This window comes from Homalodisca vitripennis, chromosome 8, assembly GCF_021130785.1.
Source record: "Homalodisca vitripennis isolate AUS2020 chromosome 8, UT_GWSS_2.1, whole genome shotgun sequence".
In the NCBI taxonomy this organism is placed as follows: Eukaryota; Metazoa; Arthropoda; class Insecta; order Hemiptera; family Cicadellidae; genus Homalodisca; species Homalodisca vitripennis.
The window spans coordinates 23,942,043-23,961,454 of NC_060214.1; the positions used below are offsets into that span (position 1 = coordinate 23,942,043).

The 19,412-nt window shown below is 33.4% G+C and overlaps 1 protein-coding gene across 1 annotated transcript in view; it reads right to left on the bottom strand.

Moving 5' to 3' along the window:
* Positions 1-8,716: 8,716 nt before the first annotated feature.
* LOC124367435 (clustered mitochondria protein homolog) overlaps positions 8,717-19,412 on the bottom strand; it is a 72,766-nt gene continuing 62,070 nt past the window's right edge. The window contains 6 exon segments of the mRNA XM_046824245.1: positions 8,717-10,625; positions 13,225-13,433; positions 13,963-14,178; positions 15,515-15,640; positions 18,027-18,299; positions 18,952-19,081. Of these exon segments, the coding sequence (XP_046680201.1) occupies positions 10,472-10,625; positions 13,225-13,433; positions 13,963-14,178; positions 15,515-15,640; positions 18,027-18,299; positions 18,952-19,081 (1,108 nt within the window). The 3' untranslated portion in view covers positions 8,717-10,471.

Here is a 19,412-nt window from a genome sequence, read left to right on the forward strand (position 1 = left end):
AAAAGAAAAAAGGGGGGGGACCCCCCTTCCGACTCCCTGCACTTAAGGTTACAGAGAGAACCCCCCCCCCCCCCCACCCCCCCCCCCCCCCACCCCCCCCCCCCCCCACCCCCCCCCCCCCCCACCCCCCCCCCCCCCCACCCCCCCCCCCCCCCACCCCCAGATCTCTTGACTGAACCGGTTCAAAGATCTCTTGACTGAACAGGTCCAAAGATCTCTTGACTGAACCGGTCCAAAGATCTCTTGACTAGACTGAACCGATCCAAAGATCTCTTGACTGAACCGGTTCAAAGATCTCTAGACTGAACCGGTTCAAAGATCTCTAGACTGAACCGGTCCAAAGATCTCTAGACTGAACCGGTTCAAAGATCTCTAGACTGAACCGGTTCAAAGATCTCTTGACTGAACCGTTCAAAGATCTCTAGACTGAACCGGTACAGAGCTGTCAAGGGAACTCCTTGCTACACCAGGGAGACAAAGGCGAATAAAGAAGACAAACTAAAACACAACCAGTTTTATTTATCCATCAGTGCGTAACTAACAACGTGGTCTAGACTCCTGTGTGCCGTCTCTGTCTGGAATGTGCTGCTCTTGCCACTCACCGTACCATCCAGTCTTGTATTGGAAGCCCCAGTCATACGTCTCTGTTGATTCGGTAGCTCGGTCAAACGAACCGGGATAATAAACAATCAAATGTAGCAAATGAGCCTGATTAAAAATCCTAGGAAATTGTTACAAAACAAAATTGTGCAGAAAAGAGAACAAACATTTCTGACATGACTGGATGTATTCATCGTACTTCACACTTATAAATAACATTTTTGATATGTTGGCCTGTTACATTCTAAAAATTAAATGGCTGAGAAGTATAATGAATTGTTTTGTGATAAAATGTTACCCAAAAATGAATCATCCTTTGATACGAAATATTGATATTTTACAATTATATTTATTGTCAATAGTATGTAAATAAAAAAACAACAAAAATCATTACAAAATTGATTTAAAACTCCAAAAAAAGCTAACGACTTAGCCGCACATTTACTGAAAGTTTATAAATATGTAATTAAATGATTTTCAAACAAATATAACCAAGAAACCAACTGATTTAGACTATGTTCTGAATCTTTCGTTCAATTAGTTTTTTTATAACAACTGACAATGTAAAAGTTTGGAGATACAAGTTTTTGAACTTACATTGAATTCAATTCTTTAAAACTTTTACCTGTGAGAGAAAAACACATACAATTTAACTGAAGGTTGATTCATGTTTGTATGACAATAAAAAAGCATAGTTGGAAAAACAATAATGTGTTGATTTACTAATTGCTAAAATAGACGATAAAAATAAAAATACATCTAGTTCATTCTTGGTACTCCTTATCTTTTAATTACATTTGTCACATAGATTGATCGCAAATGATCTTTTAAACTATTATTAAATAATAACACCAACATATTATTACAGGCTCTATATATCTATTTAGAAATACATTGATCCTTCAAAGTTCAGATTGATATATAACATTTTAGAAAAGGCCCAGTCACTGATAAATGGAAATGTTGCTTATTATTTAACAAATTGGACCAATGGAATTATTTTGTTTTAAGCATTATGCTTATTGAAAAAATATGTTCCAAAACCAGTAAGGGCATTGTAATGATGTGAGACAAATTTTTCATCATTCTAAAGTTTTTAGATTATAAAATAAGTGTTCCAACAAACAATGCACAACATGTCTTTACTTGTGACTTACATCATTATTCAGGCAAACATTGATCTAAAACGCTTGATCTAAATGCTTAATGTAGGAATACAGTTATTATTTACCCTATGACCTACAATTTCCATAAAAACGTCCATTACAAATATACAGCAGACTGAAGCATTTGTGTGTCGGAAACAAACAGTAAATACAAATCTGTTGAGCACATAATTCTAGACTTAATCGTACGGGTAAGAAATAGAGCCAAATCTGATAATGACAATTTTACGTTGATTACGTAACAATCTAAGAATACATCACGTGGCGTTGTGGCAAAAAAACACACAGGAACGTTATGGCACTGCTTTTGATTTCATTTACGTTCTATTCATTATTTCTTCAAAAAATTACAAATTTTATTTAGGTGCACTTTACAATATTACATTGATTCTCCACTAACTCGATATTAAAATAAAAACAAAACAATTGAATTTAATATTTGCTGGTAGTTCTGTAACAGGAGCCATTACGTAAACAAAGCGACAAAAACCACTACTTGACTTGAACGGTAACTTCCCACTGACACAGAAAGTAACGAGTGTACAAAACCAGAGCATGCAGACGGTACACTGAGGACAGATTGTTGACTTGTACCGAATGCACCGCCGTTTCCAAAGTAAATCAGTCCTACATCGCTAGCTAGCCTACGAGATCACTAGTCTATGCTAAACTACGTAGAAAACAATACAAAATTAACAACTAAATTTTTGTCAAAGCTGAACGGAGAGTTACCAGGTTTGTAACAACGTGTGACACTTTCTTCGACAACAGTATCGAGACCCATAATTACCAACTTAACTGCTTTAACAAAATGTGAGAAAGGCATCATCGTATCATCTGTCGTGGAAAATCATTGAACAACGAAAAAAACCATTCTAGAGTTTATTAATTATGTAAACCCACATGAAAATTATATTCAACTATTTTTAAAAAAACACAGCTACAAGCATCTTATCGGAAACAAATCTTTGAATAATAATTTCACCTTTGAAAATAAACAATTAAAATACCTCTAAAAAATATGCAAAGTAATGATGTACAAATTTTTGTACAGCAGACTCCGGATTATCTGAGTTCTATAGCATTATTTTTACTATCAAGGCCATATAAATTTGTAGGAAAAGAGATTATCTAGGAATCTAGAATCTGTTTACAATACATCTCAACAGATATAAAACATGCCTTGTAAAAGTCATCAAAGCTTTTCTTTCACATAACCAGCTATAAACACAGAAAAAAGGGATAAAAATATGATAACAAAATAATACAGAGGGCATAATCGCACTTTATTCTATCCGTCACAACAGGAATTATGTTAGTACGGTTAAGTTAAGCAGTATGCCGTGAATTAGACATTGTCATAGATTAATCTTTGGTTGATAAAATGAGTTTCAATTTTATTTGTCCAATTTATTTTGATTGTTTTTTTAATAATCCAATATAGTTTCTTATTAAATCACAGGCATGTGGCATTTGCTGAACCTCTAATCTTTGTACTTCACAATACCTTAAAATAAAATTTTAATCCTACAGATAAATTGTTTTTTCTTCTGGTTAAATTAACAAATTACGGCCTGGTCTAGTTCTCTGCATTGGGCTAGATAATCAAGACTCTAATACGTCTATATAAATCCTAATATTTTATCCTATTGTAGCAACATTTTTACCATTGAAAGTTTCATTCATACGTATTTGCAGGATAACAACATTCTTGTACATTCGTATGAGTCGGACTATCAACTAAATTATTATAACATAACCAACAAATGGTACCGTTTATGTAACCACAAAAGTATCCGACACAAACACCTTGCAACGTCAGACCTGCGGAGCACCAACAAAATCCGGTAAAATAAACGCGCTATAAAAAAGCTAAACAATAACATGGTAAATAAAACATTATCTCTATGGAAAACACAACCAGATACTGCATTAGATAGAAAGAAAGGAAGATTGTACAAGTCACTATAACAAATTGTGTTTTAAATCCATGTTAGAATCCGCTACTATCTATTGTCTATGAATATAACAACAGTTACCTCAAGGTTTTCACTGTTTCTTCTTGTACAAAACAGCATCCATCACAACTAAACGCACAGGCATACATTCAAGATTAACCCTTTTAGTGCCGCGAGTCACGCTCCGTGACGACGGGTATCGGTGCGAAAAATGCCGTCGTCACGGAGCGTGACGATTAGTATTTGATTTATTTTAGTACTCTGATATTGTAATAACTGGCTAATATTGATGCAGACGTCTTCCTAAGATAACCGAGTATTGGGATCGATCGATGTTTGATGTTCAATATCCATTTTATATCGATCTATTCATTGTATACATAGTCTAATTCGAATTGGTTCTTAGTTTACATTGCGTTGAGTGGCGCTGCGTTCTGTTTGTGCTGTGAGTTTGAACCTTAGTTTCGTTTATTTTTATTTCGAAATTGAAACGAAATAAAGTTAATTGTGATGACTCTGGTTTATTGAGAGCCCTTTTAGAAGAAGTTGGAAGTGGTGGGGAGTTGGAAACTACAATGGAAACGTCGGTTGCTGACCAAAGTGTAAGGTATGATGGTACGCCTGCACAAAGTAGTATCTTGGTTGAAAATCCCACTCTAGATGTAGATGTAGACGATGATATTGATATGTCACCTAGGCCTACAGCAGGTCCTAGTGGTGTTTGCAATATCTTACCAAGAAAGAGGTATAGGCGACCTAACCTACTAGGCCTATAGGCTATGATTTGGATGTGTCACACATTACTGTGTATCCCTACCCATCAGTGCAAAAATTAATGAAATTAGCTTTGTGTAAATAGTTATTTAGTGTAAACAACATTATGTATAATATGCAATTTTCAAGAAACTTGAACTCACTAAAGCTGGATTGACAATTATACATAAAGTATGTTACAACAATACTTTTATTATTTATTATTATTATTTTATTATTTACAATAATTACTATGGTTACAAAATAGGTTTAGGTAATCAAATAAGCATTTAGTATATACTATTACATTGTTTTTACTTTTTCTTATAGTGGGTAAAATGGTTTGCATTACTGTCCTGATTAGACGTTAGATTTGCGTTTGGTACGCGTTGTAAGGTATTTTTGTTTTCCAAACAAATTTTTTTGTAGTTGCTTGAAAATAATATATTATGTACTGATTTTGTTCAGTTTTAGATGTACTTTGCAAATGTATTAATTGTTTTAATCAATAAAAATTCTACAGTTATCATTTTTGGACTCAAAGTCAAAAATGTTTTTTATTTTTTATTTTTGTTTAAGATTATAAATATTTAGTACAAGTTTTTTTACAATAACTAACAAACACAGTTATGCAACATTTATCATAGAACACAACAAAAAAAAATTCTATGAGTCTATCACAAAAAATGGATTTTTTATAATTTTTTAACTAAACACTTACATTTTTGCTCAGATTGGCCTGGCACTTTACAGCCAGGAAGGCGTTCAAGGTCGCGGCACTAAAAGGGTTAAAGCAATTCGTAAATTTGAACAATGTAGGCTAGAAGGTGCTATAAGATAAACAGTGTAGTTTCCCTATTGCTTTTCATTCACCAAATTTCCCTAATTCCGTTGTAAAGATGTGCTTTGAATCGTAATACACAAAACTGTTTCAAGGTTCCTTGCAAGTTGTGAAAAAAGCTCTGAAAGTCCTTTCTGACTATGAATTAAATATTGTAATTGGTTTCAAGTGGGCAAATACTTTAAATGCTCCAAACAACATCGCGAAATACATAATGAGGACATTATCTGTGATAAGTCGTTTATTTAGGTAAGGACTGAGAATGTCCATCGTGAACAGAGGTTGACAACCATAATATTTAAGAGATAGGCATAATGCAGAGATTTATGACAAAATAAGAAAAAACAATAATTTTTCACTATAATTATCATTACACGCCTTATATCACATACCACAGACAATTTTGAATAAAAATGTATGTGAGGGATTAATACAATAGCGTACTGGGACGTAACCCAGTACATCTGCCGCTTTCTGCACGTTTTGACGTAATCAGTACATTCCTTGACATATGTCTGGAACAAGTACGTTTTGTACGTAATTTTTGGTTTTAATCATCTGGATAGGATATTACGTTGTAGAATTGAACGAGTAATCGGTCTTTAGCACTGAAACTATATTGAAGTAAATTCAATATATATTTGAAAAGAAAATTAAGTTAAGAATGGTTCGAATTAAGAACCACGTCAACAGTCAGTGTTCAGTCTACGTAGGCATTCGTGTTTATGTTTGTTTTTCATCTGTATTAGGCAAAACGTTATTATTTTACGTGGCTTGACCGTTATGGCTGAACAATTTAATATTAGAGACAATGAAGTTGACACCCTTACAGATGATTTACAATTCAGAAGATTCTGACAGCGAATTTGAGATCTACTTTGCCCAAGAGTTCCAAAATATATGCCTACATGAAATTGAAATTGTTACGGACTTAGAAAGTGAAAATGCAATGAATACAGGCCTAAATTATCCTGTTCTTAGAAATGGAAAACATGCCAAAGGCATCTACCTTACTGATATGAAACTTTTGCTGCATGTATGTATAGTTACAGTTATGTAAGTGACAAAAAGGCGTTTAGTTCGTGTACGAACAAGTACTTGTAAAAATAGTAAATCTTAAATATCAGAAGAATCTTTTAGTACTAGAATTTATTTTTTATTGCAGATAATTGAAAATGTATCAATGTAGACGTATAAATGTTACAAAAATCTGCTGACTAATTAATGAGATTTTTTACATGATTACAACCTAATTTCTGTAGACGTAGGAAAATTGTGTAGTTTAATAAATTGAAAAGAAATAGGGAAACTAACACTATTAAACTTAAAACGGTTAGAACGCATCAGCTGTAGTGAGAAGACCTTGAGTTTTAAGCCCAAAAGGGACAATGTCAAACTTAAACACTTTACGCCGTTATTTATTGTTGTAGAATTGAGAGAGTTCCCTCAATTTAAAGATATAATTCAAACGCATCCAAACGATTTTTAGTTCTTTAAGTATACATTTTTTATCATAAAATGATGAAGTAGTAGAAAGATGATGTTCTTTTTATGAAAAATATAAACCGTTTTGATGCGTTATTAATTGTATCTTTAAAATTAGAAATATTGGAAATTCTACGACTAAGAATAATGTCATAAAAGTGTTTAAAGTTTAAAATCTTATGGGGCTATAATAAAGATGGCAGCCATTACAATCGGCTCTTACTAGTAAATAACAACTGATGTAAACAAATAATACAAGTAACCAATAAAGGTCTATTGAAAATATACAATTAAACAATAATTGCTATTTTTTTCAAGTTACATATAACAGCTATTGTACTCTGTAGTGGGTTATTTGATTCTTTGGCCAAGTTCATAGGGAAACTGAATTAGTTAGATATTAAGAGATCTCAAAATTGTTTTATTTAATTATTATAGCAGTCAGATAATTAATTTAATTTTAAACTTAAAATATTCCATTTTGACTGATTCAGTTAACCAGGTTTTCAGTTGACACAAGATCAGTTCTCGGTTTTACTGTAATTTGTTAAACACAATTAAACAATAAGTACAGTAAACTCTCAACTATATGTGGGTGGTAATTTGCTTTGTGAACTACCCATGGCATAAACTTTTACATCAAAACTACACTCAAATACGTTTTAATAGTTTAAAAATACATCAGATCTATTAAAGTGATATGAAATGATGGAGGACTACAATACTGTATTGTTCCTTGAAAAAACAAACACGATGAAGTGAGATGAGAATATATTTATTTATTTTTGCCAATGGCGTAGTGTAGCAGATACAACGGTTACCGGATCAAGCAACGTTGAGTGTGGCTGCTGCTTGGATGGGTGACCGCTGAGCGATCCTGTCCTTGCAAGCAGCCCGCCTGCCCGGCCGTTGGTGGTGGTTCGGAAGTCACCTTTAAGCCGTTGGTCCCCAGGTTGTGTTAGAGAGGTCTTCTTCGTCCTAACTTTGCTTTGTAAAATAAGACACCTATACTTTTACTTGTTAGGATGATTCACACACGATCGTTGTTATTCTGTGGTAGAAAAAGAAATCAACTGAAAAAGCAACAAGCCGTTTTTGGATTTGTATTACCTATAAAAGCCATATATCCGCAGTCCGTGCTTGTCAACTCTCCGAACACTTGAGAGCTTACTGTACTTCATTATGAATGTTAACTTTCGAGTAAATATAAAACCACAAGATCTTATTTTAATTTTATGTTAATTCAAATTGTTCTCATAACGGTACAGGCTAAACTAAAACAACACACACTATTTGGTAATCACTAGATTGAGGTTTAACAATTAAAATTTATTGTATTCAGGAACCACCTTAAACATGCATTACTGCCACATTTAACCACTTAAATCCTTTAAATTTAAAATGTTAGTTTCACTTGCAAATTCCACTAAATTTAATTTATGGAAAATTGATAATACGTTTACAATTTAATCTTTTGACATTATATATTTAACAATGCATATCTCGCTAAAATATTTTATAATCTTATATTTTAGAAGAATACTTTTTAAAATATATCAGATTAAAAAAAAACTTAATTTTGCAATCAACATGAAATGAGCATATTATATTAAAAGGTGTTCTTTACCAGTAATGGGAAGTTTAAATTATTTTTATTGGAAGCTTTTCTTTCAATAATATTTTTATTCTCTGAAAAAAGTGTATAACTAAAAATATTTTCTTCATTTAAAGTAAATCATGTAGCTTGAATTTGAGATGCTACAGGACTTTTTATCATTCAAACTTTTCTAAAAATTCCTCATTATAGAAAAGCACTCAAAATTAACTGTACAAAACCTGCATTTATTTTTTGTTTCTTTTTTCTAAATTTTTGTCATTCTCCCTCTTAAATTTTGGCTGAATACAAAACAAAATTCAGTAGGATATATTTTATTACTTTTATGTTTATGGAAAACATTATTTTCAAATATTTATTTATAGAACAATTGACTAACATCAACACAAGCCATGAACAACGATCAAGATAACAAAAAAACAGAGTATAAGTAACAAAAAACTGTACAAAAATCTGATTGGATACTGTCAGTACATGGGTTCAGTTTTTAGTATATCTGTACATTAATGTGTCTCCTCAAATTATGAAAATAGATCCTTCTCAGTTCACCAAAGGTGAATATTCCCGTTTAAATAACAGTTGTGCAAAAACTCTTCAACAACAGTCTGTCTTTTCGAATGAACAGAAATACGTATTATAATATTTAAAACTATTCGTAAATGACAATTTCTGTATATTTGCCAATACTTCAAATAATCATGTTTCAGGAGTACCTGTATTGTTTAGTTACGATACAATACAACAAACATGTAGCATTGTACATATTACGTAAACAATCAAAAACCTTCCTATAATACCTACAATAAATTGGCATTCTAATCAATCATTCTATAACAATGACATATTATTCGGTTTTTACATATGCTATTTATTTCAACGTAAATATATGGGGAAAACGTAATATAATATCAAATAAATAAAATGAAAAAATACTCTCTTTTACAAATAAAGTAATCAATATTTTATTCAACAAAGACAATAAATTAATAATTTATTTGACGAAATTGTATATATTATTATTAACTACAAGAATGCCTTTTTTGTTGAACAAATTTGCGTATAAAAAATAAATACAGCAATAACAATGAGTTTGATTCAAAATTTTTACCGACGATTTCTTTAGTGTGGTAACACATAATTTATCTTAACATGATCTCACACTTTATTTTATATATAAATAATACATAATAAAAATTAAGTAAATTGAACCACTACAAAATATAATTTGTATAGATAGTACAATAATAAACACCGATAAAACAATTTACTAGAAAATATAGTCACAAGCAGTGCAGCATCTACTATAGATCAGAAACAATAACAATAAATAACTTTATTTTAATAAACAAACTCTAACAAAGACTAGTAAACCAAGTTATAAAAGGCCATTTGCAAATGAGCAGTAATAAATAATGACATCGATTAAGAAAACTGGCATAACTGTAAGAGTTGGCTTGCAAGAAATACTTGTAGATGCACGTGATTTATTCCATTGTCTGACTGCCAAAAACTTGCTAATAAACTTGTAAACTAATAAAATTTACAGTACAATCTACACAAAAGATGTGAGAATTTAACAGGTATTTTAAAAAGTTTGAAAACTAAAGTAATAAAACAAAAATTATGGACATTTCCTGCAAACCAACTGATACGTACAACTCCTTTAAAGGGTCGCACTGTTATTTGGATTTGAAGCTAACATTTGCCACCATTTTTGAGGTCATTATGCATTGACTATTTTATCACCTGAAAAGCGTACACAGGACAAAACAACATTGCTATTGTTGGTCCGATCAGTTTTCAACAATGAGTGACTCGTGAATAAAAACAATTTTCCAACAATAACGTTAAACTGTAAAAGGTACGATACAGTGATATAACAGTTCAAACAAAATTATTGCTGCCGGCAAAAGCCGTAAGTAGGCTGCAGCGCTGACGCCTCTCACGAATTTCCGAACCGACACCTCAAGACCAACCACCGTCTGTCATTGTACAAAAATATTGAGTTCGAAAGTGGACACTACAGGTTATCTACGCGGGGGAAGGGGGTCGCTCAACTCTCGGGCAGAGCTGGGGTCGGGGAAGGAGTCGGGTTCTGGTTGTGGGTAGGGGAAGGGGCATCGGTCACAGTCGCTGAGCTCTTCTCCTCCTCTTCCTTGGCTTGTCGCTTCTCTATTTCAGCCTTGAAGTTCTCGATATCTTGTTGGCTATAATAACATAAACAATGAGGAGTAATTAGCACAAGTTGTTAACAACATGAGATCTAACAAACAAATTATTGTTATTATTTATTTTATGAGTTAGATAAAAGATCAAAATGAGACACATTGTTCTGTTATATAATTTAAGTTTTATTTGACAATTAATGATGGCATATTCCTAAAAAATATTTTACCTGTGTAGTCCTAAATGCTGATAAACAATTATTACAATAACCCAACACATCTAGTGAAAATGTTAGATAGATTCAATTAAATTCAAATGACTTTATTTGTATCATATACATAATGTACAACTAGATAAATTTGGCATCCTGAGAAAATTAATAAACTTAGTTAAGATGAGTGTCACAGAGTCAAGAGGCTCAGTAAGAATTAATGGTCGGGACTGTGTACCTTTTGGGATAAACTCAGGAGTCAGGCAAGGAGATGGTCTTTCTCCAATCTTATTTAATATTGCCATAGAAGAAGCACTTCAGAGTGTAGCAGAGAGGGATTTAGGGGTGGAAGTTGGAGCTAAACTAAACATCCTAGCTTTTGCAGATGATGTTGTCATATTTGCAGAAAATGTAGATGATTTGAGGTCACTAACTAGACTATTTATGAGTGAGGCAGAGAAAGTGGGGTTGAAGACGAATGATGCAAAAACTAAATATATGCACTTTAGAAGGAATCAAAATCAAAGAGGAGGACCCCTACAAATTGATGGGCATGTTTTCGAATAAGTTGAGAACTTTAAGTACCTTGGGGTCACAATATCAAATAAAAACACAGATGAACCAGAGATACAAAATAGGATCAACTCAGCAAATAGATGTGTATATGCATGCAATAGGATACTTTCAACCAAATCTCTCTCTCACAAAACTAAAACTAGAATATACAAAACAATTATATGTCCAGTGCTTTTGTACGGATCCGAAACGTGGAGGCTAAATAAGAAGGATGAGAAAAAGCTTCTAGTTTTCGAGAATAGAATTTTACGTAAAATTTATGGCCATCATATGAACAAGGGTATGGAGAAGAAAACATAATAGAGAAATCAGGGAGCTCTACAATAGTACGGATGTAATAGGAGAAAATAAAGTGCAGAAGACTCTGTTGGGCAGGCCATGTTTTGAGAAGAGAAGAGGAATGCAAACTGAGGAGGGTAATGTACGGTAACCCAGAAGGAAGACCGCCCCGTGGGAGACCGAAAGTGAGATGGTGGAACCAGGTGAAGGCTGATATGGAGAAGATGGGCACTTCAGAGGAAGATGCAGAGGACCGTTCAAGATGGAGGAGCTTTGTTGGTGCGGCTAAATATCACCTCCGATATAAATGGCCCTGGGAGTAAGTAAGTACATAATGTACAAAAGGGCGAATTTAGGGCCATAAGGCCCTGTCTTACAATTAACCCTAATATTTAACATAGATAGGATAGATAGGACAGTTGACAGTTTTGGATGGATGGAGATTATATCAAATGTCTCTTAAGTCCAACCTTTACTTTAGAATGGTTAAGAATTGTCAAATTAAACCCCTCTTTCCAAAAATAACTTAAAGGGATGAATCATCGAGTAATACCTAAAATTGACTCTTTTTAGTGTGGATACCTTAATATTGCAGAACGCTGAAACTCCCGTTTTCAAACATTTTAAATTTTAGCGTATTATATAATCACTAATTTTACAGACTCCGCTGACTCTGTGATATCTATTATGTCGTTACTCAAACAATTTTTCACTAGAATCAATGCGCAAATTTATTATATCACCTTGTTTCCAAATCAAAAGCTCTATTTGTTTAATTCTTCTATCAATATGCAGGCTCAGGCTGATGTTATGGGTTCACCCAGATTGACAAAAGTTTTATTAATCTCAATGAACATTTTTTTTATGTAAAAAAGAATGGTTTGCTTTCTTTGTTTAGACAACTTTGTTGATGAGTTCTTATTTTATTCAAACAACTGATATAAAATTGTTCTGTATACTTATAATAAAAATTAATTTCTAAATCACAAAAAGAAGAAGCCTCAAGGATTTCATTCATAAAAGTATCTTTTTCTATAATTTAACGAGTTTCTAAGGTATCATTAAAAACACAAAAATAAAACACTCAAAACTGCTAGCAACTTATGGATGACCACATATTTCACGCCTCAGTTCTTGTGAGATGAACCCAACAAAACCAATTTCGGACTACTTTATTCTAAAATGGTACCATTTGAATGAAGGTGAATCAATTCAATACCTCTAATTTTCATCATTATTCTTCTTTCATTTAGATCTTAAAAATGAGGTGTCACAAGATATGGTTATTGTTAAAATGTATTATCCCTCACTGAAAATGGGCGTTTTTAGGAGTAAATAAAAGAATTTTAACAGTAACTCCATTGTATAATACCTCATCTGAAGGCCTCATAAACTTAGATGTCTCTAAATTGAGACCATCCGATTACCGCTTCTCTATTTCAGCCAAAAAACTAAATCAATCCCATGAGCCCAAGGTTTCAGCCCCCCCTTACAAAAAAGTGAATAAATAAATTATAATTTTACCCATCATGCAAGACGATGAATACCAGTGAGTGAGCTAGACTGTATAGTACCTAATTTGTACAAAGAGGATGCCGTTGATGACATTCAGCATGTCAAGGACACTGCCCATGCTGGGGGGCTGGATCTGTATGGGGGGCAGACCCACACCCGGCTTGCCTGTGTAGATCTCATTCATCTTCTTCTGCAGCACCACGGCCTGGTGTGTCAGATGTCTCAGGCAGTCCGACGACTCCTTTGTCTTCTCGTGATCCTCTCCCAGCTGTTACATTATATTGAGTCAGTTTCGGTGTGTACAATATTTTTTTAACTTCTTACTAAATGAAAATTTAAAGAAAATGATACCATGTACAACTATCATAAATAATATACAAGGTTATTTTTTCCATTGGCAAAATCACACTAAGAACGAGGACTATCCAAGACAGTCACACACAAAATGGCATTTTCCTAACTGATACAAAAAAACTACACTTTTTTCCAAGAAACGGTTCTAATTTGGAGCAAGACTATTCAACATGCTTCCGCAAGACATTGAAAAATTTGATTCCTAAGACCTTATAAAGACGACTAAGCATCTGCTTCGAAGATAAATCAATCTATACCATTGAAAAGTTCAAGATTAACACACCTACCTCTGAAAGCAAATATGACGTATTTTAACCAATTTCAGTTGTTAATATCATTATCAAAATTATGTAAACTTCATACCATGAGAACATTGTAATTATCTAACACCTATTCTTTTTGGAATGAAAATGAGTGAAGATTAAACATCCAATGTATCTTACCTGTTGTTTGTATATGGCGTATGTCTCTTTCTCGTTGTTGAGCGCCGACCGGAAGTCGCCCATGCAGCTCTGTGTCCGTGCCACTAGATGGTAGCTCACAGCTACTTTCAATGACTTGGGTCCGTAAAACTTGATGTTGAGTGCCAGCGCCTTCTCCAGGAACCTCAACGACAGCTCATACTCGCCAACTGCATGTAGGATCAAACTGATGTTGCTCTGTCAACAACACACAACTTGCACATCATACGGTACGGTTATACTTGAAGGGATTTTGATGTTGAGTACCCATGTCTTCTCCAGGAACCTCAACGACAGCCGGGAATATTCCCAGTGGGAAGGGAATTTATAAATGGGAATATTTCCAGGGAACTTCCCGAAGGCTTTATAAGTCTCCAAAACGAGGGAATTTATGGAATAACTCATTTAAATGGGTTTTATTTTATCTTTAAACACTTTAGGAATAGGTTCTAAATTATCAATTATCAAATATTGTGATATACCATGGCAAAAACTTCATCATGGAAGAAACTGAAATGAGTTTGGACATGATGATGCGATGAAGATGATAAAACTAATTATTAACACATAACGACTAGGCTACACTCATTTACTGTGCACAATTTAATAATAGCCAATAAAGTGTTAATACAAACATATATTTTTTCTTTTTCTTGGAAGACCAGATCTGAAAAAATAGTGAATATATCAAATCTAATTTAAATAATGTAAATTATTAAAAATTCAAATATTTAAATTTACAGTTGAGTTTAATAAGTTAAAATGACCTATTAGTAATTTGGGAGTAGTTTGCACTGCTTTACAACAAATATGCAAGAATTTGTAATAGGTTTAAAAATTTCCTTTAATATTAGAAAACATGGCTGGCAGTGATCCACCCAGCAATCATGTGGTATTCAATAACATTCAAAGATAAACTCAAGTATCACAATTTTAAAATTTGTGTGAAGGAATTTAAGAGTTGTATGATTTTTATTTTTGAATATAACTCTTTAAGAATTGATTTATATGTTCATATTAATATATTAGATCTAAGGAATAAAAAAAAATTTTGGGGTGTCCACTGACCTATGCTTTTAAGAGGAAATCATAAATTCCCGGAAATTTATGAATTTTAGCAATATTCCCGGAAATTTTACATCACTAGCTATTCAGGTTAGGGCTGATTCCAATACTAAAGCCTTTTTTCACTAACCTATCGTAACCTTTCTGTGATATCCCCATCTGCCTCAAGTTGTGAACAGTTAGAAATTGAATTTCCTATCCAAGTCCTACTTTGAAGTAGTAATTATCAAACAATTCTAGACCTCCTATTGCTTTACAATTTAAAATGTAAGACTTTAAATATTTGTCATATTAAAAGGGAAGTTAACTAAAATATAGTCTCACAACACTTTTGGAGACTCGACACAAATGTAGAAGGCTGTATTCCTCGTTAAAATAATCAAAACAACTATCACCTGACAGAGAGGCAAACAAGCCAAATATTTGAGTTGATTCGCTATTTTTAGACTGTAACAAATCGCGAACTTACGTCCAGCAGCGCTATCTCCGGGTGGTTCTCCCCACACACCAGCAGCGCCAGGTATCTGGCTCGGTACAGCAGTTTGAGGGCTGTACTGATCTGACTGTTGGCGAAGCAGTAGAGGGCCAGGTGAGTCTGCAACAATGTTTACTGTATCGACAACTTATCGAGAGATCCAATGTCCAGCACATTGACTGAGACGGTTCTCATCACAAACAAGCAAAAGGAAGAATTAAAATACCCAAAAATTTGAGTTTGATTGAGACAATTTGATTTCTCAATTCGGATGTAAATAACTCAAATATAGGTTTAATTTAGATTACTAAATTAAAATACGTCATAGTACCATTTCACATTATATCTCATAAAGTAAATTGTTAACCCTCCGACTGTTGAATAACGACACAGACGTTCATCAATACCGCTTGTGAACTGATAAAGACATCACAGCTGTCGGTCAACTGTCCGCTATTATTACGCGAAAACCGTTTAGGTTATAAAGGCGTAAATTTCACCAGTCGATTCCTCCACTCATAAATACCAATTCATTTTATATGATTTATATTCGTAATATTACTCGTTTTCAGCTGATATCAATCTAAATGCCGCATGGCATACAGCTGACAGACTATGTAGCTGGTGACATGCACAGACTTGACGTTCTTTGTTGCTACTGTTGCTAGGTTATTATGCAGGCTAGTTGTTTATAATTGATTGTTATGTTGTGAAATGGGCGATCCTCAATGTCCAAATGATATATGTGAACTATTGGATGATGAAAGTGACATATCGGAAAATGAAGTGCATGATGATATTTCTTTGTCAGATTTGTTGTCTGGTAGTTTGGATGATTATAAACCGGTGGAATGTGAGTTGGGTTGTGAAAATTGATAGTGACGGCGAAAAGATTCATCATTATCTCACATTACTCTTGCCTAAATTTCATCAAACACCAATACCCTTCATGTACTGCAAAAAAAGGAAGTAAATACTCTACATTCTTATCAAAAAACTTTTTTGTGTTGTAAATAAGTGTATATATGTTATAATCTTCTTGTTAAATACAAAACTGTATATATTTTGTACATTTACAGTGTCTTACTATCTCAAGTTATGTGAAAGTTAAGTAGAGTGAAATTTAGAAATAAAAAAAATGTAAAATACACATTTTTCAACTCATGTACAAATAAAAAAAATTGCATTTAGCACATACTTTCAAAATTATTTAAAAAATATGCTGCGCAAAGACAAAAACCAGTGTATCATTCTGGGAGTTTCTTATTATCAGTCGGAGGGTTAAACAATTGCCTTAAAATTTAACGCTCCCTAAAGATTGAAGCCAAAATAAAATAAAATGTACATATCTTAGGTTTTAGGCCTATATCACTTACGCTTTGATCATCTGAGTCCTAAGACTTTTCTCTATGTCTCAGATCTAACCCTATTTTCCCAGATATTTCGTCTCTGGTGTAGGAAAAGCAACACCACAGTCCGACTCCTGTTCTACTAAAAAGCTTTTTAGGCCGGGGCGCCTGCTATTTTATTTCCAGAAATCCCTTCATGACCAGGCATCTTGCCAAGAAGTGCATTCCTATTCCCCCCGTTCAAAAATTCTGAAAATAATGTGTATTGGAATTCACGATATTTCACATAATGTTACAGAGAATTTGTAAATAATTCCAATATCATCCTCTGGCAGGAGACAAACTTTTATTAAAGTGACCAAAATGTGGTCTTCTCATTCTAAATGCTATAATTTCCAACTTCCCTAAAGAGATTGTTTTCCTAAGATCTGATTATGAGCCAACAGCTTAAGCAAACTTATTAACTTTTGTTTTTGAACCTTCCAACAAAACACATGCAGGAACCTGATTTTCACATAGACCTGTCATGCTTCCACTGTTTTTCTAATAATTTCTTGCGCCAAGAAACAAAGCAAACTAATGTGTAAATAAAATTCATCGTTCCTTTATCCTAACCCGTTATCTACTAATATTAATTTTGTATTTATTATACACATTTTGAGAAAACTAACGGATAACTTCTAATAAAACTTATTAACCACCTTAATTCATTTAGTGTCTAAAAACATAAAATGCATGGACAATCGTCAAAATACATGTATATACGATGCAGTATATAAAAGTAAGAAATCAATACAGTTACCCATGAAACCTAAAATAGTGTAAACTAATTATGAAGGTCTACATTTTTCTCTCTTCTAGGTATTCTCAAACACGGTTTATTATTTTAAAATAAGTAACTTTTAAAGTTTATTCAGGAATTCCCTGTCATTAGCAACACTTTTCATAAAGAGGCAAGACTTAAAAAGGCAAATGCAGGCATAAAAGCACTGATTTTCAAATAATTTTGTTTTGTCAAGGCCATTTCTAATCCTTAAACGGTAATTATGAATAACATTATTGGTGACAGTGAAATTTTGGGGATATTTTTTGTAAAAGGAAAGACATTGAAAAATGTAAATAGACGGGAAAGTAATGCACCAGTACAGCGTACTCACATATTCCGTGATGGTGTACGGGTGATCGATTCCATTGACTCGTTCGGACATGAGCACCGCTTTCTGCTGATACGCCATCGCTTCCGCGTGGTCGCCCATGATGTAGTTGAGCCTTGCGAGCATGCGCAGACACTGCGCGATCTCCGGGTGCATAGCGCCGTACACGTTGTTCAGCAGGTTCAGCGCCTCACTGATCAACTCGTAGCCCTCCTTCAGGTAGCCCTGCTGGATCTTGCTCTGGCCCGTCGTGTAGAAGTTGAAAGCATCACTCGCCTGTTCCAAACACTTCGCTCAGAATATTGACTAGTTGTAACAGTTCTTAGTTTTGTTTGATTGATATAAAACAGTCCTTCCGGCTTAGTCGGAAGAAGTAAGTGGATTTTGTACCAAACTGAAATATTATTAAACTTATTCTCTTGGGATTTACATGTACTCAAATGCCTCAAAAACAGTTTTTCTCTAGATTCATAAATAACAAACTTTTGAAAATTTATAGCTGCCATATTGAAACAAAATAGCGTACCAATCTGGCCGATGACTTAGCTAAGACATTTAAAACATCAATTTTTGTAAGTTTCAGCTTGTTTAGGCTTTTTGGGGACAGTTATTGTCTCCACAAGCTGCGTTATATAGCATATTTTATATATGTATTCATTTTAGAACAAAAGGATCAGAGGGTCTTGTTCAGTGAAGTAACACAGAAATTTCCGTTAAATACTACCTTGAGGAAAATTGCAATTGGCTGATTTTGAAAACAAAAAAGAACCTTAAATAAAGTTTTTCCCTTATAACAAATAAAAACTTTTTTTCTTGGTTAACTGAGCTTCAACAAATTTCTGAGAACTTTCAATAACAAAAAATTAATAGCAAGTGATAATAAGTTATTCTGCAGTTTATAATTAAAATAATATTACATAATACTTACTCTTGGATTGATATGTTTGACTACGGGGAAAATGTTGACAATGTCCTCCTCAAAGAACGTTAGTCTATTTTTGGCATCGAATGAATACTCTCGTAGTAATATTTGTACACCAGTCTTAAGGCAAAATGACCTAAAACAGATAGAATAAGTTAACGGATAGAATATATCAAAACTGCACTGATTGATTCTTAAAATGCAAAATATTTGGAAAACTATACATTTACGACAAAACTGTTTGTTAAATCACAATTCAGTCCTCATTACAATCAGGCTTTGGGAAATAGAACAATATATTCTTAGTAGTGGTGTCAATCAACCTATAGAGAATAAGTATTTGTACATACTTACTTTCTCAAGATTATTTAAAAAATGGTGTACTAGCACAGTTTCTGTACATACGTTTGTGTTGCAAGTTGCAGTTCTATTATTTTACAGGATTAAAAATACTGGACTAAATGCAT